Source organism: Salvelinus sp. IW2-2015, linkage group LG22 (assembly GCF_002910315.2).
Source record: "Salvelinus sp. IW2-2015 linkage group LG22, ASM291031v2, whole genome shotgun sequence".
Lineage (NCBI taxonomy): Eukaryota > Metazoa > Chordata > Actinopteri > Salmoniformes > Salmonidae > Salvelinus > Salvelinus sp. IW2-2015.
Window position 1 is genome coordinate 23324542 of NC_036862.1, and position 26977 is coordinate 23351518.

Consider the following 26977-nt stretch of genomic DNA (forward strand, 5'->3'; position numbering starts at 1 on the left):
CTCATATCTCAGTGGGATGCACTTTGGTTAATTGATGAGAAATTCCATAGCTGTTGCTAAAAACAAACAACAGCAAATGTGACTTCTGTTGAGAAGGAGGGGCAGTGAAATTATGGATGTCTATTGGTGTGACTTCTATAAAAAGGGTTCCTTGTCTCTGAGTGTCCATCACAAGCAGCTACTTGTGTACCAAATGGCACCATATTATCTTTGGGCCCTGGTCAAAAGTAGTGCACTGTAAGGAATAGGGTGCCATTTAGGACGTAGCTACAGTCTGTCTCTAAGACATCAGTCACGATTAGGGGATGTTTCAGTGAAGGGGACATTTTAATAAAGCAGCCTGACAGGTTTGAGTGTTAACAGCATGCAGAGTCCAATGCATACCAACTCACTCCTCTCTCTGGTCGCTCTATTATGGAACACTTAAGGACACAGTTTTTATCTATTAGCCAGTGGAAACAGGAGGCAAATTGAACTTGTATGACTCCTGAGCCGCCTAAGTGCCGAATGATGACAGACGAGACACCAAGACAGTCGTGAAGAGGGCACGACAAAGCTTATTCCCCCTCAGGAAACTAAAAAGATTTGGCATGGGTCCTGAGATCCTCAAAAGGTTCTACAGCTGTAACATCGAGAACATCCTGACCGGTTGCATCACTGCCTGGTACGGCAATTGCTCGGCCTCTGACCGCAAGGCACTTCAGAGGGTTGTGCGTACGGCCCAATACATCACTGGGTCAAAGCTGCCTGCCATCCAGGACCTCTACACCAGGCGGTGTCAGAGGAAGGCCCTAAAAATTGTCAAAAACCCAGCCACCGCAGTCATAGACTGTTCTCGCTACTACCGCATGGCAAGCGGTACCGGAGTGCCAAGTCTAGAACAAAAAGGCTTCTCAACAGTTTTTACCCCCAAGCCATAAGACTCCTGAACAGGTAATCAAATGGCTACCTGGACTATTTGCATTGTGTGCCCCCTCAACCCCTCTTTTACGCTGCTGCTACTCTCTGTTTATCTTATATGCTTAGTCACTTTAACCATACATCCATGTACATACTACCTCAATTGGCCCAACCAACCAGTGCTCCCGCACATTGGCTGACTGGGTAATCTGCATTGTGTCCCACCCACCACCTGCCAACCCCTCCTTTTACGCTACTGCTACTCTCTGTTCATCATATATGCATAGTCACTTTAACCATACCTACATGTACATACTACCTCAATAAGCCTGACTAACCGGTGTCTGTATATAGCCTTGCTACTCTTATTTTCAAATGTATTTTTACTGTTTTATTTCTTACACACACACATACCTTTTTTTCGCACTATTGGTTAGCGCCTGTAAGTAAGCATTTCACTGTAAGGTCTACACCTGTTGTATTCGGCGCACGTGACAAATAAACTTTGATTTGATGAGTACATTGGGTAATGGGGAACACTCAATGGATACCCAGTCTAATACCTCACATCAACAATCCTGTAAAATATTGTCCTGTTAGGACACTTTGTTGAGGACAACACTTATATCTTTGACCAAATAAATTCAGAGAACAGCAAGTGGTGGTGGATTGTACATAACAACATATGGAAACAAACACAAAGTTGACAATATCCCAAAATGCGCACTTATTCATTTGTCAAATAAACTTTTAAGTAATGTAAGGATTGCGTGCATGTGTTTGTGAGAGAGAGGGAGAGAGAGATGGAGAGCGTGAGAGTGTGTGTGAGAGAGAGCAGAGCGAGAAAGAGAGGGACAGCTCCACACAAATATATCTTGTCTTGTGGGTTTATGGTTCATAAAAATGGCAAAGGAATTACAAAGATTGCATATCTGAGGCACACTTAAAGGATACACTGCAAATAATCACATAGCAACAGCCTAAAATACAAAATTATGTCCACTAGCACTTTTTCTGTGTCCCTAAGGCACTGACATCTGTCTCTGTTTACAGGTTAGGGTGCTTTATGTAGTTTAGGCTACCCAAGTACCATACAGGGCCAATATATCGTAGCATAGTCATATGAAACTGCTGCAGTTTCATCTTGGCTTCTACCCAACAGCAGGCGTTCACGTACATGGATGCTTGCAGATGATTCAATGTTCAGAGGGTAYCAAGACAACTGAAAATGTGTTACTTATATTGACAAAGAACTGCTTTTGATTCAACAAATAGATCAGTGTGGTGAMGTAACTAATGCATTGTATGATGATGTGTTAGTGGAGAGATCTGGGGATGGAAAGTCATACTGTTGGTGCAGTGGTTCTAACCTACAGACCTATTTATTCCTCAGAGGCGCTCATTCATCTACCAATTGAAAATACACACTGAAGTTCCTAAGTTCAGATCACACAGATCAAACTGTGAGGTCTTTCTGACTAACAGAAAATATTGTCGACTAACAACACACAGGGATTTCCCCTAAACACACTCAGTGGAGCCATTGCAATACTATTAATGGTATCATTAAAGGTCATAAATGGCATTTAAAAGATCATTAAAGCAACCAAAAGGGTTTTAATAGCTGACACCATTGGACAATAATAGCAGACTAACATAATATTGTAGTACAGACATATGTCAGAAATAAAGTGTTTAAAATAAAATGTATCGACTCCATATTTTTTTGTGTTGATAATGCTATAGTCAAAATGCATTCAGAATATTTCAAATGGATTTTGCTCTTGGGTTTATTGCTTGTAAGCCTTTATAATTAGACTAATCAGGCAGGAAAACTATTGCACCTCTGTTCAGTGTAAAATTCCTCAGGTTAATAAACAAGTCTTTAAGGGCTAGTAAACTCAACCCATAAACAGAACAGCAGACTCACAGATGGATTATAACTCAGACTTACCCAGCATGTCCAAGCAGTGAGACACACTTAGGACAAAGCCCAAAATCAACAGCCCTAAGCATCCCATGGTGGTATCATTGAGTGATGACTCAATTTGACTATAGCAAGTCTTCCTATGAGGGTATTTAAATGTGTATCTGTGTGTGTGGGTGTGTGAGTGAGTGCAAGAGAAGCTGTCAGAATCAGCTGTAGAGGGTGTGTGCTCCAAACCTCTGAGCAGAGCTGTTTTTTTACAAACACACACCACACATGCACAGTGTAGAGCAGTGTACACAGTGTAGGGCTATGTTGTTTAGAACCACTTTACTCTCCTAGTGCCCTATATGTTATTATGTGCACACATCTGTTTGAACAGAACTGCTTCTTCTATGGAGTAGTAGTTATTTCACTTCTCACTTAGTTGAAAATCAGCGTTTTGACTTCTTAGTAGTAGAAGCTGAATGTCATACTGCAGGATGTGTCTGTTCATCTCCTCGGTCACCTCATATAACAAAGTTTCCCTGTTGCCCGCGACGATGCCATGCATCATTCAGCCCAGCTCATCTCTGCAGGAGTCCTCAGAGACAGACACAGCATATGTGTCAAAGTCAACTCACTGTTTCTCACCTGCTGCTCTGGAAATCCCTCACAAAGGCATTGTTTTACAACACAATATTTCCCACTAATTCACTTCATGGCTGTGTTTTCCTTTTAGTCAGATTTAGCAATTTACTAAATATACTTTGCCATTAGAAATGTCCTGCAAGGAAAATCACAATTGGAATCAAATATGGAGGAATACTATGCACATAAAAAAGACTCTTCAGTTCTCCAGCTGGCTACATCATGTTTTACAAATCTGTGCTGCTGTACCTCAGGAACAAGTGTCTTCCAGAGTATGTGAATCATGCAGCAGAACGTGAATGAAGTAAGACCCTCTTTACACAATAGGCCAACTGGGAATCCTCCTCAGATTCAACAGCCTTCTTCCTCAGTGTCTCCTTTAGCTAACTTTAATGTTACACCAATTTTCCAGGATCATTCTGAGATTTGATGAGCCCAGAAAAGCAAAATATACAAAGACTTGACTACTTTGAAATTGTAAACATGTGGGTCAACTGTTGGGCACTATGTAATGTAAGCTAATACAGTAGACACATCTTAGATGCTGCTATAGATCGATGAGTATTGTAGGCTTTGTTTATTTCACTAGCATTCCATCACATCTTTAGTAGTATGGTTCTTTTTTGCATTGTGGACTACACAATCACCATCTTAGTTTTTTGTGTTTCCTGTCAAAGCTGCTGAACTTTTACTCACCCTCTGTGCTAGTGTTGGAGTATATCATAGTAATCTATTTGCAATGACACTAAATTAAATGACTTGAGTAAAAAATCTGTTGAGTCATCAGATAGTTTGTGTGGTTTGTTTGTAACAACATTTTGACTCATTCAGAGAGATAGAAAACAGTTTCACTCCACACAGCTGGTACTGACTGTGAGGTTGTAGCAGACGCATCCTCTGGTTGTGTCAATGGACTATAACTTCATCTTGAAGACATCAGAAAATACATTGTACTTTGCATTATGTCAGATAAGTATTCTCTCGCTCTCTCTCACTCAATCATTCAAACACACACACACACACACACACACACACACACACACACACACACACACACACACACACACACACACACACACACACACCTGTCTCTTATACACATCTAGATGTGTATAAGAGACAGCACTACAGACTGACAGATTCTGCAGTAAACAGGAAGACTTCATGTCAAGCAATAACCTTACTGTGTTTCCTGTTCATCAGGGTGACAGAGACTAGCAACAGCAGCAGGGCATGATGAAAATATACTATAATATACTATTTCGACACTACAGTAAATCAGTTGAATCAATACTATGACTTGTATATAACCGCTCTGTATCTAGTAATACATCCATATCTGATGATTCTATAATTTACTGTCGCTGCTGCAGCCATGATTTACAGGCAGAGGATAAAACACTGATGATTTTATCACCCAATAGTAAATCATATTTGACATCATGCGATACTAATTTCAAAAACATAATTTAATTACATGGGCCATTAGCTATTAATAGGAAACACTTAACATGGAGTTAGCTCGTCTCTCTCTTCCCTGACTTAATGTGAATAATCACATGAGCATAACGCCTGCAAGCTGTTTTTCTACCTAATGAAATTACCTTCAATGGTATTCCTGAAATCTGGAGAGAGGAGGAGTTTAGCAGTGGGAACTATCAGGAATTTTAACTTCTCCTGATTGCCATTTACAACCTACGGTCTGCGTACTGTCTGAAACCTTCTGTAATTCACTAGCGATAAAACATGTATTATTTGTGATATTTATGAACTTCACAGATGTACTGTTGGCATCCATCTATCGCAATAAGTGTAGTTACACCCTTCTCTCTCTGCCTCTCTCTCAGACACACACGTACGCAAGCACACTCAAACGCACACTGTGTCTTTGGAAAAGAGAGTGGAAAAGGTGGCTGATGATCAGGCCAGTAATGATGTTTATGGGACAGATCAATGAGATAGGTCTCTTTAGGGCTGTGATGAGCCACTTAACCCGATGGAAAGGAGAAAATCATAATTCTTTCCAAAAGTGAAAAAAAATATTTTACAATTCCTCTCTATTCTTATGCACTCTCCTGTTCTTAATATGAACCCTCCCTCCCTCCCACGTTCCCTTCCCAGACATGGTTCTATGATAGATTCCACATTGACTACAGACTTGATTGATATACTATTACATAGTAAGCAATCTGAGATATGTTAAGAGTTAAGGCATATGAGATTTCTGTGCAGTAGGCCAAACTTTATTATTACATTTTTTATTTAACCTTTATTTAACTAGGCAAGTCACTTAAGAACAAATTCATATTCCCAATGACGGCCTACCCCGGCCAAACCCTAACACGGAGGACGCTGGGCCAATTGTGCGCCGTCCTATGGGACTCCCAATCACAGCCGGTTGTGATACAGCCTGGAATCGAACCAGGGTCTCTAGTGACGCCTCTAGCACTGAGATGCAGTGCCTTAGACCGCCTCCGCCACTCGGGAGCCCATTAAACTGAGAGGGGAAAGACGTCTGCGTCCCACATGGCACTTTATTCCCTTTATAGTGCACTACTTTTGACCTGGGCACATAGTGCATGTCCTAAGATGTCATTCTCCACAGCATGGACACCTCACAAAATGACAACACTAAGACAATTAAGCCCAAAGACCAACTTTGTTTTGAGGAACGTGTATACCTGGCCAAATGCATTGGTTAGTTGTCAGGGCTTCTCTTCTCCTCAGACTCAGGTAAAGTGTCCTGGTTTTCAGGCCACCTGTTCAGAACCCATTCCTACGAAACAAAAGATGGGGGAGGGAAGTGATTGTGGTGTTATAAATTATTTCCTTTATGTTTTATGAAAGGGAGGTACAACAACATTTCACTCTTTACTGAGCAAGGCACAGACCATTCATGCATTGTATTGAATTCTCCTCCTCTGAACATTACGTTTTACTTATGCTTAGAGCATGCTGAAAGGCTGAGTGCTTGATGGTTGTTGAGTGGAGGGAAATGTCTCCTAGACTGGAGTGCACAGCAGCAGATTGTGTTGACTAATCTGCCATTAGAGTAGTGGTAGCGCTAATAGGGATGGCTGTTTATGGTAAATGGCCACCTGCATACTGTATGTGAGCTACTCCAGCAGTATCAAGTCATTTAATACAGTTGGTGGTGGCTAGGCTGCATTTCACTGGGAGCACTGTACCCAGGTGTCATTTTGAAACACAGTGCAGTGAAGTGCAGTCTGCATTTCAAAAATAACTCACAGTATCAATTTGTATCACATAATTCTATCTGACAGAAAACTTTACAACCCCCGTATATAAAAGCAGAGATCTTACCATAGGGAACAGGCTGTGCTGCATTGCCAGTTGATGGAATAGAGACTAGACACTCAGAGTAGATTCAGGTGACTGCTGTGGTGTGTGGGTGGGGGATGAGGGCCGTTGGCAGGGAGAGTATCAAGAGAGCATGGCAGTGAAAATGGACAGCAGATGGTTCTGGTTTGGGTACCGGCTGTACTGTATGTGCCTGGTTGGTCCTGGCTGGTCCTGGCTAGGCCAGTGAAATCCAAGGTGGAGCCCACCATGTCTGGCACCACTCCTGGTATCCCCTGCTGCATGGATCTTTCTAGAGTATAGGCAGAGAGCATCTTCCAGTGCCAACCAACCCTACAGGTCCCAAGCATGGGGGAGGTGACTCATAATATCAGCCCATCCTCCAAGAGCTGTGAAGGGAGCATGGTGCAATTTGGGAGGCATACATGGACATGATCTTTATTCACAACCAAGACCCTAGGCAGTTTGTGGTTTATAGTCTTTCAAGAAATGTCTGTGATAGTTGTTTCTGTAGGTGCACTTGCAGTAGCTAGAATGCTCACAGTACAGAGGAAATGCATTTTTGAACCACAACGCTTTAAGGAGCAAAGCAGGAGGGCCACACCTTAAACAGTTACTCTCAGGGTGAAAAGGTCATTTATGTTGACAGTCAACAACAAAACATCATGAACAAACCATTGAATATCACAAGAGAGCTACATGCTGTACATCCTGTGGCCCCCATTCTCCTACTGTACCCTCAGCCACAAAATCTCTACTCTCTGCTTGAGTAAATTATCTTAAGAGTGTTATCGTGAAAACCCGAAGGGCACGCATACTTCTTTGCTGATCTTGATAAATGTGCCCATTACAGTTTGGAGATGTCCGGTAACTATGGGCAATAAACGAGTTAAAGATGTTGCTTTCCTAGGCAATGAACTCTTAATTAAAAGCAGTGTAATTAGAGTTCCACCTCCTCTGAAGCGAACAAGCAGCACTACTGCATGTGCTGCTGGCTGCACCCAGCTCAGCTGACACAACAGAAAATTCACATGCAACCTTAGACCTGGGGGACAAATTATCCCAACACTGGCCAGAGTGGGGGCTGGGGAGTGGAGTGAGGGAAGCAGCAAATCAATATGGCTTTATAGACCTGAATCATACATAAATGTTCCCTCTTAGCTGGGCTATTTTCAGTCATGTTTGATCTAGTCTCTCCAGGGGAGGACTGAGAGGAGGCATGGGGAGGGTCCCACATGCAGGCTGGCTGGTGGGGTAATGGAGAACATTAAGGATGTTTCCCCAATGGCACACTATCCCCTATATAGTGCACTTCTTTTGACCAGAGCAAATGGCACTCTATTCCCTTTATAGTGCTGTACTTTAGACTAGGGCCCTACGGCCCAATGGGACACAACCTAGGACGGTTCGTTTTCCTTTCCATTAGCCTTCCTCAACACTGTCTGTTTCAAAACCTGCCATGCACCCACACACACTCAATAGTAATCTTTAAAAGGACATTAAGTAAAACCTGAGCAAGGCTATTCATTTTATTAACCCATATTTCTCCTGTAAGTTGCTCTGGATAAGAGTGTCTGCTAAATGACAAAAAATGAATGGGGCTGGATAAATTTAACCACTCTCAAATTCATAGACAGAGCTAGAATGCAAGGACTGACCATCCATGATATCAAAATGATAGTTTTAATCATGTTTTGATGCTTTATAGTGTTGATTACATTTACTTTGTTTCCAAACATTGGAATGTAATAAGCTTATATTTTGGGTTCTGATGAGGTACGACAGTTGAAATAAGCTCGTAAGGCATTTCTAAGTTATATTCTTCAAGAATCAATGGGTACATACACATGACCAAAAGTATGTGGACACCTGCTAGTCAAACATCTCATTCCAAAATCATGGCCATTAAAATGGAGTTGGTCCCTCCTTTGCTGCTATAACAGCCTTCACTTTTTTAGGAAGGCTTTCCACTAGATGTTGGAACATTGCTGGGGGGACTTGCTTCAATTCAGCCACGAGCATTAGTGAGGTCGGGCATTGATGTTGGGTGATTAGGCCTGGCTCGCAGTCTGCGTTCCAATTCATCCCAAAGGTGTTCGATGGGGTTGAGCTCAGGGCTCTGTGCAGGCCAGTCAAGTTCTTCCATACCGATCTCAAAAAAACATTTCTTTATGGACCTCGCTTTGTGCACGGGGACATTGTCACGCTGAAACAAGAAAGGGCCTTCCCCAAACTCTTGTAAGCACAGAATCATTGGTGTAACGTGTGCGCTGAGAGTCGGGAAGCAAGTTCAGGGAGTGAGTGGTTTAATAAATAAACGTAATACAAAACAAGAAAACACAAACAACGCACAGACATGACACAGATACAGAAACAATAAGGCGTTAGGGAAGGAACCAAAGGGAGTGACATATATAGGGAAGGTAATCAGGGAGGTGATGGAGTCCAGGTGAGTCTGAAGATGAGCAGGTGTGCGTAACGATGGTGACAGGTGTGCGCCATAACGAGCAGCCTGGTGACCTAGAGGCCAGAGAGGGAGCACACGTGACAGTTGGAAGTACAGAATCGTCTAGAATGTCATTGTATGCTGTAGCATTAACATTTCCATTCGCTGGAACTAAGGAGCCTAGCCTTAACGATGAAAAACAGCCCCAGACCATTATTCCCCTCCACCAAACTTTACAGTTGGCACTATGCATTCGGTCAGGTAGTGTTCTCCTGGCATTCGCCAAACCCAGATGGTGAAGAATGATTCATCACTCCAGAGAACGGGTTTCCACTGTTCCAGAGTCCAATGGCGGCGAGCTTTACACCACTCCAGCCGACACTTGACATTGCACATTCTGATCTTAGGCTTATGTGTGCGGCTGCTCGGCCATGGAAACCCATTTCATGAAGCTCCCGATTAATAATTGTTGTGCTGACATCGCTTTCAGAGGGAATTTGGAACTCGGTAGTGAGTGTTGCAACCGAGTTTCACGCGCTACGCGTTTCAGCACTCAGCGGTCCTGTTCTGTGATTATGTGTGGCCTACCACTTGGCGGCTGAGCCATTGTTGCTCCTAGACGTTTCCACTTCACAATAACAGCACTTACAGTTGACCTGGGCAGCTCTAGCAGGGTAGAAATTTGACAAACTGACTTGTTGGAAAGGTAGCATCCTAAATCCCTGAGCTCTTCAATAAGGCCATTCTACTTCCGATGTTTGTCTACAGAGATTGCATAGCTAGCTATGTGCTTAATTTTATACACCTGTCAGAAATGGGTGTGGCTGAAATAGCTGAATCCACTAATTTGTAGGGTTGTTCACATACTTTTGTATATCTATTGTATCATTAATTGTATGTAGCAACTGCTGATTGCCCCTTCAAATCAGGCCAGCATGCAATGGAGGATACATATTTCAAAGCTCTTGCTTATGACAATGGCACCCTATTTCCTATATAGTTCACTACTTCTGACCAGAGCCCTAAGGGTCCCATTTGTAGCTCAGTTGGTAGAGCATGGTGCTTGTAACACCAGGGTAGTGGGTTTGATTCCTGGGACCACCCACACATAAAATGTATACATGGATGCAGAGTGTTGGTCCAGGCAGGGTGACCAGGGATGATCCAAAGGTCTGGGCAAAGAATACACATGCATGGATGACGAGAGCAGAGCTCCCCAGAATCACTCATGGCGCCTCTATATGTATTCACTGAATGTCGGACCAAACCATTCCTGTTACACACTCTACTGTAGGTTGGAGGCCTAACTGTGTTGATACAGGAATCGCCATAATCACAACTGGAACTGTAGAGACAGACTCTCTCTGTCCAATTAACCTTAAGCCTCGCAGCAGCAATAGACCCGATCACCGCTGTCACGCCTAGCCTGATCAATATATAACCATTCACACAATGCCTTTCACATAGGCATCCAAACGGAGAGATATCTCTTGTTGAATTATTTTTTCCCTATTTCCTTTGCCATATTGAACTTCACCTGTGTTGTACCTGTGCTGAGTTAGCGTTCACACCAATGTTCACACAGTCCTGATGTCTATCTACGAGTGTGATCTATGGTGCTGATTGCTGATGATCTCCCACTAAAGGTTTGAGAGGCAATATTTCAAACCCCAGCCCTACCTCTCCGCTCCCCATCCTCCTCTCTCCAGGCCTGAGCCTACAAGCCTCATCCACCCTGGATCATTGTTGATGGCGCCATTGATCCTCTTAACGGGCCAACGTTAATTAAAAGCAATTAGTCATGTCCTGCACTTATTGTATATCGTAGGGAGTAACCTATAGTCAACTCTTATCTATGCCCGAGGCTCTGATCCTATTGAAATCTATTCTGATACTTCATACAATATATGCACACACGCATATTCACATCAAATCTAACATAATAAATAATAACTATGGTATGTAAAATATGAAAGATGTTGCCAAACTATGATAATACTGTATGTTTTGTTTATATATTAGATATTATACAGTGCTAATGTATGATATGATTTCTCATATTCAGCATGAGACAGGACAACAAGGGAAGTCCCTTTATATACATGTAATGAAAAGAGCAGTCAGTCAGTCAGCCCTTCCCTGGACCCTGTGGATGGTCTCTCACCTGAATGTCAGGCAAAATGTCACAGACTGTGAGCTTTGGCGCTACATCAGAGGCAGGTCTGTGTAGGCAGAGCACACCCACGCCACACTCCTCTTAATCCACACATAAACTCTGTTATTCCCCAGGCCCACCACACCATCAAAGATAAGTCGAAACAATGCATTCAAAGCAACCTTAACAGCCCTTGAAAGGTCACAATAATTTCTTCTTACAAAGAACATCTGTTGTCACCGTTAATTAGATTTAGGTTCCTGGATGAGAGAGAAATGTTTGGGGCTCATGATGTCCTTGAGACACGCTAAGTCAGTGTAGGAAATGAGGTTGATAATGTTTCAGTGACTCAGTGCCTGGCAAAAACATTTCAACTGAAATAATAACCTTCAGTGAATTTTACGGTTTGGGTTTAGTATACAGTAGATTGGATAGTGAAATGCCTGCCGCAGTTTTATAAACTGAGAGATGATCTTTATGATACAGTTCATGAGATTTAGTCCAGTGGCATTGGATTGCAACTAAATCCTCTCCAACAACTTGAAAACCATTTAAATGTGAAACAGGAAATTGTACTTATTCCATTTTTTTTTACAAACAAATGGCCACCAATAAAAAAAGAGCTATGTTTTATTGTACTTGAGAAACTCATAAAAGAAAACATCAACAGAAGACGTTGTTGTGCTAGTGCTGACTATTAACTAAAGGCTTTGAATTATTCCCATAACAATTTCGAACCACTAATTACTGTAAAAGGCTGGTCTAAATGGATAATTCACTAGAAACAAAAAACAGCTACGTTCATAGCTATAAAATAGGGACAAAAAGTGATGGCGAGCTTTAAAGCTAGAATCCTTAGTTGCTACATCCATTGTTGGACTTATAAATTAATATATACCCATTGATTCTTGAAGAATATAATTTATAAATGCCTCTTGAGCTTAGTTCAACTGGCTTACCCAATTAGAATGTAAACAAAAACTGTACGGCCTCAAAACATTATTTAAACTCAAATGTTGATATCATGGATGGTTAGTCCATGCCTCCATAGCTCTGTCTATGAATTTGAGAGTGGTTAAGTTTCTCCAGGCCCGTCCCTCAGCTTTTAACCAAAACAGAGGTGGAGAGACCCTTTGTTATTGTTTAAATCAAGGATTCTAGCTTTAATTCGTTTATAACTAAAGACTGAAGTTCTTGTGATATCAAATCTTTATTCATATGGAGGTAAAATGACAAGGCACTCAAAAGAATCATGTTGAGGAGGAATCCCCACCCATCCCCCAGCTCTGAACAAACAGCAGACCTTCTCACAGTTGGGTGGCCCTGCCTATCCTGGCACCCCAACCTCCTCTGGCTAATCTGGCTTTACTTGACCGCTGTGTCCACACTTCCACACACCTCTCTCTCCCCCTAACAACACATAAAAAATGACTCCACAAACTTTTAAGAGATAACAACAAGACTGCACTCAGACACCCATATGCACAAAGCCTGTTCTCTAGTGTTTCACAAACTTGGTCCTGGGGCCCCTCTATGTGCACTTTTTCTTTCTTCCCTAGCACTACACAGCTGATTCAAATAATCATAGCTTGATGATGAGGTGGTTATTTGTAGTGTGTGTAGCTGTGTAGTGCTAGGGCAAAAACCAAAACATGCACCCAGGGGGTGCCCCAGGACCAAGTTTTGGAAACCCTGCTCTATTGGCCAACATAAATATAAAGAAAGACTGGGATGACCTGTGTCCCTAGCAACAGAGTTACTGGAGTCTTGGTTTGGTACAGTAGACATGCAGAACCTCATTAAAACACATAGGCTGCATCCGAAATGGCTCCCTATTTCCTTAAGTAGTGCACTACTGACCAGGGCCCATAAGGCTCTGTTCAAAAGTAGTGCACTTTGTAGGGAATGGGGTGCCATTTGGGACACACAATAGGACTTTCTCTCCTCTATAATTAGTGACTCACTCCTGTCCAATGTCTGCTTAATGACGTCCAACATCTCAAGTAAAAAGAGAAAAAAATTGGCACTAAAAAGTCACAATTTAGCCACATATTCCACCTAATAATCTTAGCGGCTCAACATTTTCAGTCAATAAAAAAGGTCTGGAGCCAGACATGGCAGCCAGACGGTTTTATTGCATTCTGGGATATACAAGCCAGGCTGAAAAATGAAAGTGCATTGTCATGGTTACCAGCTAGTTACCAGTCCTCTGTTCCTCATTGCCGGAGTGACACAAATTCATGACCCCTCCTCTCCAGGTAGCACAGCCATGGGTGAATTGAATAACAGAGCCATGGGTCCAAACGGTAGCATGGAGCTGCCACATAGCATTTGTTCTGACGTCACCACGAGAGTCACTTGGAGATTGAGCTAATTGAAGGAGCTCAATAACTTTATGATATTAGTCACCCTTGAAGGCATCCAAAACCGTCTGAGTCTGCAAGTCAGTTTAAGTTGAGGCATAACCAAAAAGGATTTATTTTTTTACTCTATAAACAGTAACTAACGGTAACAGTCACCTAAGTAATCTCTCAATAGGCATTATTACACCATATGAATCTGTCTCCTTTGATCTTCTTGGATCATGTGAATATACTCCACAACTGCCTTTTGAAGCTGTGTGATAAAAACAAACACTAACTGGTCTTAAAGAGGGTTTCAACCCTGACAGCACAGGGAGGGAGGCCAGGTGCCAAGGTTAACAATGTGCAATCTGATTCACATGGTAAACATCCCACCCTCAGGCCTCCCGAGTGGCGCAGTGGTCTAAGACACTGCATCGCGGTGCTAGCTGTGCCACTAGAGATTCTGGGTTCGAGTCCAGGCTTTGTTGCAGCCGGCTGCGACCGGGAGACCCATGGAGCAGTGCACAATTGGCCCAGCGTCGTCCGAGTTAGGGGAGGGTTTGGCCGGCAGGGCCAAACCCTTGTCCCATCGTACACTAGCGACTCCTGTGGCGGGCCGGGCACAGTGGTGTTTTCTCCGGCACATTGGTGCAGCTGGCTTCCGGGTTAAGTGGGCATTGTGTCAAGAAGCAGTGCGGCTTGGTTGGGTTGTGTTTCGGAGGATGCACGGCTCTTGGCCTTTSCCTCTCCTGAGTCTGTACGGAGTTGCAGCGATGAGACAAGACTGTAACTACCAATTAGATGAAAAAGGGCAACAACAAAAAAGGGCAAAAATAAAAAACATCCCACGTTCATGATGCCATCTATAAGGTACTGTATTATGTATCGCAAGGCTATGCTCCAAATGGCTCCCTATTCCCTATGTAGTGAACTGAGAGAGACCTATGGGCTCTGGTCAAAAGTTGTGCACTATATAGGGAATGGGGTGCCTGCTATTTGGGACACAGCCACAGTAAGTCTTGACCAGTTCCTTTCTCTCAATCTCTGGTCCTTTTCCAAGTACATTTTCTTCACTCATTGTGATCAGCAGGTGGTGCCATGTGATTGGACAGCGGGGAGTCAATTGTGATCATTATTGCAGGTAAACTCAGTGAGCATGAAGGTTCAACCTGACAGGAGTAATGTTGTGAAAGTGCCTGATTTGATGATGGAATATTCCTCTCCAGTTCTCCCCTCCTCTTTCCTTCAGACTGGTCCAGTCAAGGTCAGAATGTTGCCTAACCTGATTATACCTAACCTTCCAGACAATGGAACTATATTTTTCCTCTCCATTGGCAGAAGAAAGTGGAAACGTCTTGTTTTGCCCCAGGTCTCAGACCTGAGAGGCTCCGTCTATCTGCATCCCAAATGACACCGAATGTCCTTTATTGTGCACTACTTTTGAACAGTGCCCATAGGGCTCAGTAGTGCACCATATAGGGAATAGGGTTCCATTGGGAAACATCCACTGCCTGCAGAAAAAGGGTCAGTCAGTCTCTTTTCCTTCCTCCTAGCAGCGGGAGCAGCAGGTCTAAACTCCAGACCAGCGCAGCATGAGTGCAGCACAGGCCAGTGTTAAGTCCCTGTAATTAGGACTTCACGCTGCTCGCCTTGAAAGGCCTCTAGACGGGGCCTCTCACATCCCCTTCCTTTATATTTCATGCATTTTATTAGCTTTGACATCAGTTGTTTTCACCTCACCTTCCCCTCCGCTGTAACACACGTCTGTGTTTAGTTGCGGAACAATGGTATTTCTTTGCTCCCTTTGTGTGATTTTTTCATCATCTATCATGCTATATACGGTACTGGTTGTGTTTAAATAAGTCAAAAAGTGCCTCTGTCTTTCTTACAACGGACAGACCTTAAAACTATTACAATAGATTTAACTTATCTGTAAGGCAAACTATCAGAAAATCTAAGGCTAACAAAAGTAGTTCTGGAGAGCAAGTCCTTGAGTAGTGAAAGCAGGCATAGAGCACTGTTAGTGCATTAGGGCTTTGAACTAATATCTGAGACAGCAATCTCAAGTGATGCTCAAACAAAACCTACAACTCTCTTGGCTGTGAGCTTCATCATCAAAGCAGGAGTCATAGGATGTGTGGTGTCACATGTACAAAGGCACAGCTGGTACTAGAGAAGAGCAAGGAGACAATCATAGACAATATGACAAGTGTTCTATAAGAAGACAATACTGTCAGTCTGTGAGCAAACAAACAGCAGAGCACAACATTTGAGAGTAGGAGGGATGAGACATGAAGTGGGTGGTGTGGTGTCTACTACTGTGGTCACTGTTGCTCCTCAGCTGTCTGTGTCAGGAGGAGGGCCTGTCCTTGAACGACGGACAGCCAGAGGACAGGTGGAATAAACACAGCTATAATGCTAAGGATTACAGCAGCAGATCTTTAAAGAACAACATGGCCGACAGACAACCTTTCAGGCAGCCAGGGGAAATCCCTGGACAGGTGGTGCTCTCTGGCACCCTATTACCTATGTAGTGCACTAATTTTGACCAGAGATGGGTCCTGGTCAAAAGTAGGGTGTCGTATGGAATGCAGACTCTATCTCTGACTATCTTGGCTCGTTTGTTACGTCAGTCAGGACAATTATGTCTTATGATATCCGAATACATTATGTTCCTTTTTTGTCCTACACATGACCAAGTCATGTATGGACATTAGATGGTATAACTATAATCGACTTACTTCAGGCCAGTCCTACTACCATAGTAGTATCTGAGCCTCCACCTCCACGTGCTTTCCCTCGTTCTGTTGTTTTTTTTGTAGGCTACTCCATGGATATTTCCCAGGGACCATTGCATTGTTTGGACTTGAAGCATTAAAATCCATTGAGGATTATATGTGCTCCAGCATTGGAGAACAATGCCGGGGGATGTGGGGGTCTTGTTGTCACGTCCCAGTGCGATGGCTGCCCACCCATTCTGATCACAGCCCCTTGCATGCCATGAGCCCAATTAGAAGTTGCTTAATCCCTCCTATGTGAAAGCATGCAGCTCTCTGCCCCTGCCTGCCTTCATTGTAGCATGTCAATGTTTTTGTGTTGAAGTAGCTTTTTCATAGCCTGGTCCCAGATATTTTGTTCTCTTGCCAACTCCATTGTTGTCATTGGCATGACAATTAGTTGGCATGATAGCACAAACAAACTGGTACTCAGGCTAGCTATTGCAGGCATGGGATGTAGAGATGCATAGTGGTGGATTTTATCAAAGGGGCATTTGGCCCATGGCTGTCATAAGACCCTGATCTACAGACCTATGGTTTCCAAAGACAGTTCTGACCATACTGCACATCCTCTGGACTCTGAGAATAGAGTAGACACAATATGCCTGAAGTAGATTATTGTAGTACTGTCCTCGGAGGGATACTGTAAGCTCCAATCACTCTCCACCGTCTCTTTACAACTTTCTGACTCAGTGGGAAAGAGACAAACACAGCTATCTTCTGATCCAGCAGAGAGCGAGAGCAGGCTGGGAACTGCACAGCTATGGTAGCGTATAATCTGTAAAAGGCCCTCAGTCTGAACTGATCTCAAGGAACAATGTAGTTCATCAATGAAACCTTCATTGTCCTTGCTCCCAGTCTCAGAGTAGGTGCTCAGTACAAAAGGGGCTTTTGTTTTGCTGTCCTTACTCAGTCTTTTCCCAAATGCAAGCCTTTATCCGAAAACAATTCATATCCACCAATTCATTAAAACAAAAAAAGGCTACTTCTTTCTTTCCTAAATTGCCCTGTTCATTTCGCGGTAATTGTTAAATGAACGCAATAAGTTTCACTCATGCAAATTACTTAATGTACTCCACATCTAGCCACGTCTGATTTCAAAAGGTAAAAAGGGACTAAGGGAGGATAGAAACTTATGGGCAAGGAGTCATACAATAGAGACTGCATGTTTCCAGGTTTACATAATGTCTGCCAAACACGTAAAGAAGGAGAGATGTCAGTTTTATAGAGGAGAGGAAAATGGTGAAAAACAAAGGCTTCAGAAGTATACCCTAAACCATCTTCATGGCCTGGCCTGCTTTATGGAATGCACTGAACCGAGTCGCCGTGGAGACAGCACTCCACTGCTGATGTAAGGAGAACCCCGTCTGTCCCCCCGCTTCTCTCAGAGGTGGAGTGTGTTCATCTGGGACTGTGAGGCTCCTCTTTCCAAACTGGGCAGTATGATCAGATCCCGACACCCATCTGACAGACAGCAGAGAGTTGTTTCTCACTCTGCCATGACATAGTATCTCTGCTGTTGGTGTTCTGCAGTCCGCAGTTCTCATTACAGCACACCAATGAGAGCTGGCCCGGCCGGCGATGGCCACGTGACAAAATATTTGTTGTAACTCAAATCAAATCAAATCAAATGTTATTTGTCACATACACATGGTTAGCAGATGTTAATGCGTGTGTAGCGAAATGCTTGTGCTTCTAGTTCCGACAATGCAGTAATAACCAACGAGTAATCTAACCTAACAATTCCACAACTACTACCTTATACACACAAGTGTAAAGGAATGAAGAATATGTACATAAAGATATATAACTGCTCTGCACTCTCCCACCATCTACAGCCTTTCGTTATTTGTCAGCTTTGGCCTTTGATGTTCTCTCCTTTGTGCTCGGGTCGTGTTCATTAGCTAATAATTGTTGGGTTGTTTATTTGAAGGCAGGGGAGGGATAGACGCAGAGACTGGAAGTTGCCTTCTCTCTACTCTTATCTAAATGATTGGGAGCCAAATCCAGTCCAAAAAACCAGAGAAACCTGGCCTTTGATCTGCTTTCATTATTGGCTACTGGTAAATTTCAAGATATCCTGCAGCATGACAAAATAACACACAGCACATCTAAGCAAACAAACCGCCCTTTTTTCTACCAGCATAGTTGCAATGGACTATTAGAAACCACCGCATGGCAAGACTCAAACATTGGGTGGGGTCTACCAAGAATGTTGAAAGTGTTGACTGCTGTTTTACAAGGTAACAAAAGCAAAACACATTTGCCGACAGATTCATTAAGTGTGAAAAAACACAAACCAAGACAGCTGCGGAGATGCAAGAGAGAGAGAGACAAAGAGCAACTGAAGCCCACCAACAGAGCTATTTACTCCTGCAGCCTGCACAAACACGCAGATAGTAACAGTGATGAATTAGGCCGGGGTTATCCCAGTTAGGCAATGTGACGGTAATAGAGAGCGGTACAGGGTGTGTTTGGGCCACTGTTACCAGTCAAGTGATGAAAGCAGAGAAAGGCTGTGGACCAAATGGCTCCTTATTCCGTATGTAGTGAGCCCTGGTCAAAAGCAGTGTACTATACAGGGAATAGGGTGCCATTTGGGACACACACCAAGACTGTAAGAGGGAAGATTTCAGCCTGACATGCCAGAGAAGATTAGGGATCTGGTTTCTCTCCTCTCTCTCTCTTTACCTGGGATGGAGGGAAGTGAGTGTCACTCTGGCTTCATTGAATAACAGACAATGATACTCTTCATGCCACCTCCAGAAGCAGGTTAACACAGAGGATTAGATACCAACACTTAGAGGAAGAAGAGGCCAAACTGGGGAGTATAGAAACTTATGGGCGATTAAGTAACAAAGGGGCCCTTTTGTGAACATCACGCAGTTTGATAGGATACATTTATTTTTTCAACTCAAGTCTAACCAGTCATTTAATATGGTAAATAAAAGTGGGATATAAACACATTATACAATTTCCTATTGGTGCAGAGGAAAAGCCCGCCCTGAAACATCATGCAATAAGGCTTTATTTTTACGCCAAATCAAGACCAACAAAAGAATGCGACTCGTCTTGCAGCAATCACTCAAGACCTCATTGGCGACAAATGGGCTTGGAGACAGGTTAATGTCAATAGATACAAGAGGAAAACCTGCTAGGACTGTGGGTGGTCAGCAAACAAACTCAACCACCTATCCCAGTACAGGTGTGATCCATTTGTCCATCACAAAGGCAGCGGGTGGGTCTATTCTCTTTGTCAGTGATGGAGAGGGTGCTGACTGGGACAGGAGAGAGGTGATGGGTCAGTAACTGATCACCACAGGTGTGGAGGCTGCTGAGGGTGACAGAGATAGATGGGTTAAGGTCTGAGTGAGGGGAACACCTTTGTCCCTAGTTTTTTTCTTGGCCCATAAAGTGTCATCTGATTGCATTGGAAGATGCTGAACTGTGTCCCCCAAATGGCACCCTATTCCCTATATAGTGCATTACTTTTGACCCGAGCCCATTGGGCCCTCCACCCTTCTCTTCTGTCCCATAGGGCACTGGTCAAAAGTAGTGGACTATATAGGGAATAGGGTGCCATTTGGGACACAAAATTCAGCCTCTTCCAATGCAATCAGATGACACGTTATGGGCCAAGAAACAAAAAGATTAGTAGGAAAACAAAACACCTGTTCTTATATCCATAAAGCTTATTTGTTCCTGATATGTGATTTGAGGTTAAAGAAGATATTGCAGACTATCACTGCAAAAAGAGGTATGAATATAAACCTATGGGACAACACAGTTCAGTATGATTCAGATAAGATGCTCTTTTATTACAAACAGAGAACAATTATCTATCCCTTGTTTCCAATGTGATTTTTGACAAACCAATTAATAGCACAATGGCAACAAAATAATTAGTCAAACCTTTGAGAACTAATATCTTGTAAAATGAAGTGAAAGAGGAAAACTCCCCAGTACTAACAGACTAGTATCGTATTTCTAGCTCGTATTTTAAATGACCTTCAAATAATCGAAATGCTCTGTGACAATTTCAGACAAAAAATACATTTTTTTTAATAAAGAATAAAAAAAAACAGCCAGCATATTTACAAAACAATAATATTGACTACGAATCTGGCCTGCTTAGTACTAACAAAGTACTACCCATGTAATTTTCCAGTGAAATACAATTTTTAGGTACATTGCAACTTGAGCTGCTACAAGAGCTGCTACAAGAGTCTGTGTGTATAAGGTTAAACAATTCACCTTAAGTCAACTACGCTGGTTTAAAAACAAGCAACAAAATCATAAATATTACAAAGAAAGACATAAGGCACCAACCTTTCTCTCCAGAGGCATTCAGGACTTAAAATCAACACATGAATCAAATGTCTTCCCGACAATCAGGCTGATATCATCACACATAAAAACCATGAACATATATACATAAGCAGAAGAATAAACAATAAAGGATTCAAACGAAAGGAAGGCAGTATAGGCACAACAATAACTTAATCTCTTCCCCTTCCAAACATGGTCAACTTGAAAACAAAAGCTTTGCCAAAAAAATAAAAAATAAAAAAAGAATTTCATTAGACATTCAATCACTTTCTTCTACTCCAAATGAAATGACATGTCAAAGACCAGCCTGTATTTGAACAAATGTTCAAAATAGGGAGTAAGACCAAGCTAACCTCATATTGTGTGTACAGACAGACAGTAAAAGACATGAGAATGTATCCCTGCATTGTATTTAGCCTACGTGCCCACAAGCCCTGGGGGTGGATGTCTGAGCAGTAGCTAAGTTAAGAAAAGTTTTCAGAGGGGCTCTGTTCATTTTAGTCAGGCACACGCTGGAAGCCTTGAATCAAACAGATAAAAAACGTGAGTGTGCTTGCATACACAGATGCTCTACACATCACTGAGGTCAAACATTTGCGATGTCCATCCAAGGAAGAGAAGTTAATTAAAAAGCTAAAACTTTGAGGTGAGGGCTGGGCTTTGAACATGGCAGGGTTGGAGTGGTCTAGGCAGTAGGCAGCATGTGGTGTGTGTGTGATATGCAAGTGTTTTATAAACCACCAAAGGGTTGGGAGCAAAAAATAATAAGGATCAAATTAAAAAGAGTGTGCCCTCAATCTGCAAAACCCCACAAGGAGAAACAAAGCAACCTCAGGCAAAAACCAAGCCCCATCTGGAAATGCCACAGGGAGATTACCACCTCTTTAACCCCCTCCTCCAACAGTCAGTGTATACATAAATGCTCTCCTCCCCCCGACCGGTTGACTGAAGAGATCGCTTTCCTTTAATGGCAAGGCTTTAGAGAGGCCACTTTGATCCTTTAGTTTCTCAGGTAGAATGAAGCAGCCGGCTGAGAAGGAACAGGAAATGCTAGGTCAATACAAGCTAATGGTGATGAGACCACTGGTGATGTCAACCCTTTAGTAGCATTAACATCATGGTCAGTGTCCCAAATAGCACCATATTCCCTATATAGTGCACTACTTATGACCAGGGCTCATATGGCTCCGTTCAAAAGTACTGCACTACGTAAGGAATAGGGTGCCATTTGGGACACAGACCATGTCATGGTGCCTGGTTGTGTACTGGAAAAAATCCATCACAGATCACAATGACACACACTGTACCAGGTTCCACTCCTATCAGCCAACAACAAGTGGTCACCAACACTGGACAACTGAGGAGTAGAAAAACATTGCCTGGTCCGATGAATCTCGGGTTCCTATTGCGTCATGCTGATAGCGGAGTCAGGACTAGATGGGTGTACCTAATAAACTGGCCACTGAGTGTATAGGGAATAGGGTGCCAGTTGGGACACAATGCTAAAGAACATGTCCAATAAACTGTCCTAAATAGATGCAAAGCTTGAGATTTGTTCTTCCGATGTGCCTAATGGAGTCCTGTCACGTCCCATAGTCCTGACAATATCACTGTACATCCTGCTCACATCAACATGTGGATATGTTCTATTGGCATCTAGAACCATAAACTTGTCAAATTGTCATATTGTTGAATCCTTTTCCCTTTCACATAACAGTTTCAGCACTCAAATATAACAATCTGATTTAGGTGTTCTCAACAGCAAGAAGCAACCAGAATTGCACCTTTATGAAAAAGTCATATGATTACAGGCAAGCAATAAAGTGTACATTTTGGGGGAAATGTCATTGAATATGAGGGGTTTGAATTGATGCAACATAGTTCAGAATGTTAAAAAAGGACAGAAATATTTCACTAATGAGGGCTAAAATGCCAGACAGGTGTTTACATACATAAAAGCAGAAAGACACAAATGTGAACTGCTCACATCTGTTGAAACAACGTAGTACAGAGAAACCCTTGCCAAATGAACCCTAGTTCTAAAGTTAAGCCGATAATGACAGCAGATTACTGCCATTCCCAGCCTGCGATCATCTGTTGAGATGCCACGACGTTATAACACACTCCATATGGAAGTCATATAGAAGTCCTTAGGGTCAGTGGTTAGAGTCAGAGCACAAAAATGAACCGGGAATGTTCATTCTTGTCTATTAGAGACTGTTTATTGAATTGATATAAATTCTCTATAATATATCTATTTCAACGCTTGTTAAATTATTGTCTCACCAAGTCTTTTTGAGCCAAAAGGTATTTTCCAGCTCCCCTAGAGCTCTCAGACATACCACTCCCTGCGTGAGATCACAGACCCATCCATGTGGGACACATATTCGCTGTCTGTGCCGTTGTCAAAGCAGTCCTCCGGCAGGTAGGGAGAGCCGTTGGTCACTGTGGGGGTGTGAACGGGCAGCCCTCTGGGGTGGTGGATGGTGTTTTGGTTCTCAGCAGGGAAGTAGCTGCCCTCCCGGAGGCCCCTGTGGCCGTCGCCCCAATCATCCCTGTCCTGGATGTCGTTAGGGTAAATTATGTCCCCTCCCAGTCCCGGCTTGGGTTTCAGCTCCTGGCTGCCCTTGTAGGTAGAGTTCTGCCCGTCCCCGTAGACCTCCTGCAGCTCGTGGGGCTGGAGCACGTCCAGCTGGGACTCCTTCTGCATGTCGGAGGGGCCCAGGTACTGCTTGGTGTAGTAGTCCCCCCTGAAGGTCCTCCGCTGGCGCATGAAGCAGGCTCCACCCAGGATCAGCAGCAGCACCAGGAACAGGACCCCACCCACAGCCCCGCCCACTATGGTACCCAGGCTGCTGTCTGACTGGGAGGACAGAGTGGGTGAGGTGGAGTGGCCGCTCGCTCCTCGATGCTTGTTGGGGGCCGTGCTGGTGTCACTAGTGTCCAGGAAGAGGGGAGTAGAGGTTGTGGCGACTGGTGCCGTGGTGGGGGGAGGATCTGATGGATGGATAGAGGATGGGTGTGTGAGAGAGAGAGAGAGGAGGGGGGGCAGAGATGAGGGTTTATGGAGGGAGGGAATGGCATGACAGAGAAGAAAAAAAACAATGTCAGTTAATAATGTCTTTAGTATGAATCTGACAGGTGACACAGTATAATCATTGAATACAGAACAAATAGAATACACAAATGTTTATATCCTGTGAAAATAACATTTAGAAAATGAAAGTTCACAAAAAAGCTTTAGTCTTAATTGAAATTCTATCACGGAACCCAAACTGGCTAGCCGCGTGCTCCATCATGCATAAATGTATTTTGTCCCCCCACACCAAACGCGATCACGACATGCAGGTTAAAATATCAAAACAAACTCTGAACCTATTATATTAATTTGGGGACAGGTCGAAAAGCATTAAACATTTATGGCAATTTAGCTAGCTAGCTTGCACTTGCTAGCTAATTTGTCCTATTTAGCTAGCTTGCTGTTGCTAGCTAATTTGTCCTGGGATATAAACATTGAGTTGTTAGTTTACCTGAAATGCACAAGGTCCTTTACTCCACCAATTAATCCACACATAAAACAGTCAACCGAATCGTTTCTAGTCATCTCTCCTCCTTCTAGGCCTTTTCTTCTCTTGACTTTATATTGCGATTGGCAACTTTCATTGGCGCGCGCGAGCAGTGTGGGTGCAATAATTGAATAATATAGATTTCTACATTTATTTTGCAACTCTGTAACACTGTTGTTTTGAAAGAGCATATGAATTAAATTATTAAAGTGTCTGGACAAATACCAAAGGCTCTGTAAAGGAGTGAGGCTCTGGTAGAAAGTCAAGAGAAAAAGGAGATTTAAGAGGGTCAGACCAGTGTGTGTGTGGGTGTGTGAGATTAGTTATTCTCCTCTCTCTGGGAAGTCATGTGAGAAGATTAAACCGTGTGTGATCGATGTGAGGTTCGGCCTCTGATTTGTCCTTCAGTGGTTAATTACTGTGATGACACCCAGAGACAGAGAGAGAAAGAAACAAAGACAGAGACAGAGACATCATTACAACACTGTATATAGACAAAATGACATTTGAAATGCCTTTATTGTTTTGGAACTTTTGTGAGTGTAATGTTTACTATTAATTTGTCATTGTTTATTTCATTTTTGTTTATTATCTATTTCACTTGCTTTGGCAATGMAAACATATGTTTCCCATGCCAATAAAACCCCTTGAATTGAAATGAGAGACAGAGAGAGAGAGATAGAGAGGGGATTACTGTGTCTGAATATTGAGCTCTCTTCAGGACAAAAAGCAGCCTGACCCTGTTTCTCTAGAAACATCAAGAGCCTGACTACAAAGAAGCAATAAAAGCTGCACTAGGACTGCTTTGTATCTCCACTTAACACTGGAGTCTAAGCTGCACTAGGACTGCTTTGTATCTCCACTTAACACTGGAGTCTAAGCTGCACTAGGACTGCTTTGTATCTCCACTTAACACTGGAGTCTAAGCTGCACTAGGACTGCTTTGTATCTCCACTTAACACTGGAGTCTAAGCTGCACTAGGASWGKTTTGTATCTCCACAACACTGGAGTCTAAGCTGCACTAGGACTGCTTTGTATCTCCACTTAACACTGAACACACTCCTTCCAGTTCTCTGCTGCCAATGACTGGAACAAACTGCAAAAATCTCTGAAGCTCCCTCACTAGCTTTAAGCACCAGCTGTCAGAGCAGCTCACAGATCATTGCACCTGTACATAGCTCATCTGTAAATAGACCATCCAATCTACCTCATCCCCATACTGTATTTATTTATTTATCTTGCTCCTTTGCACCCCAGTATCTCAACTTGCACATTAATCTTCTGCACATCCTACCATTCCAGTGTTTAATTGCTATATTGTAATTACTTTGCCACCATGGCCTATTTATTGCCTTACCTCTCTTATCCTACCTCATTTGCACATGCTGTATATAGATTTTTCTACTGTATTATTGATTGATTGTATGTTTGTTTATTCCACGTGTAACTCTGTGTTGTTGTATGTGTCGAACTGCTTTGCTTTATCTTGGCCAGGTCGCAGTTGCAAATGAGAACTTGTTCTCAACTAGCCTACCTGGTTAAATAAAGGTGAAATAAAAAATAAATAAACTGGAGTCTAAGCTGCACTAGGACTGCTTTGTATCTCCACTTAACACTGGAGTCTTAGCTACAACTGATCAGATTCAACCAGGATGGCAGCAAGCATAGCCTTCAGCTAATTATATCTTGGCTGCAATTTACCTGACTTAGCAAGAATCTAACTAACCTGCAATTGTAAAGCAGTGACTAAGAGACCAGTGATAATGTAAAGAGGGAGAAGGGGGAGGAGAGAGGCAGCTCAAGGTCAGTGAGCTGATCTATAACGCCTCCTCCTTAGCCTTAGACAACCACCTCCAACCTCCCCAGCTGGATCTCCCCATATCAAATCACATTTTATTTGTCACATGATTCATAAACAACAGATGAAATGCCTACTTACGGGTCCTTCCCAACAATCCAAATAAAAAAATAGAAACACAAGGAATAAATACACAATGAGTAACGATAACTTAGCTATATACATGGGGTACGAGGTTATAGGAAATGATGGCGGAAAAATTATGTACAAAAAAAGTTTATCTCAGCGAAAAAAGTAAAAAAAATAGCAGAATTGGTCAGGAGCACGTAAGACGGCTGCTATCCACTGCAGAGCCATCTCATCCTGGTAGCTAGAGAGGGACATGGTGTATGATGGGGAGCACTGAGCACCAGGGGACAATATAGGCACAATATACACCCTCCATGGTCGAAGGTAATGCACTGTATAGGGGATAGGGTGCCATTTGGGACACATCTCCTGCAGCCCACCATGTAGGACACTGTGGAAACACCACTGTGTATCTGAGACAGCCACGAAGGAGAAGGGCGGGGATGAAACATGCTCTGGCTGCCTGCTACTGTGGCTTAGGTCTGAATGCATCCATGTCCACATGGGCTCAGAGTGAGAGAAGCGGCATATGCCGGACTCCTCCATGTTGTTGGCTTGGAGAGGCCAAATTGCTCAGTGCAAGTTCTTCCTGGACAGGGTGTCAACCAAGCTTTAGACTTTGTCCCAAATGGCACCCTATTCCCTGGAGTCCT

At 43.0% G+C, this 26977-nt stretch overlaps 1 protein-coding gene across 4 annotated transcripts in view; it reads right to left on the minus strand.

Annotated features, from left to right (window-relative positions):
- The window catches only part of nectin3a (nectin cell adhesion molecule 3a), a 100459-nt gene that overhangs the window by 7749 nt on the left and 65733 nt on the right, over window positions 1-26977 (minus strand). Inside the window, exon 7 of one of the 4 annotated variants that reach the window (XM_070434142.1) lies at window positions 20294-23827. The exons of the other annotated variants lie outside the window; for them this stretch is intronic. Coding sequence (XP_070290243.1) covers window positions 23163-23827 — 665 coding nt within the window. The 3' untranslated portion in view covers window positions 20294-23162. Of the gene's footprint in view, window positions 1-20293; window positions 23828-26977 lie in introns of those variants that run through there. 4 annotated transcript variants of the gene reach the window in all.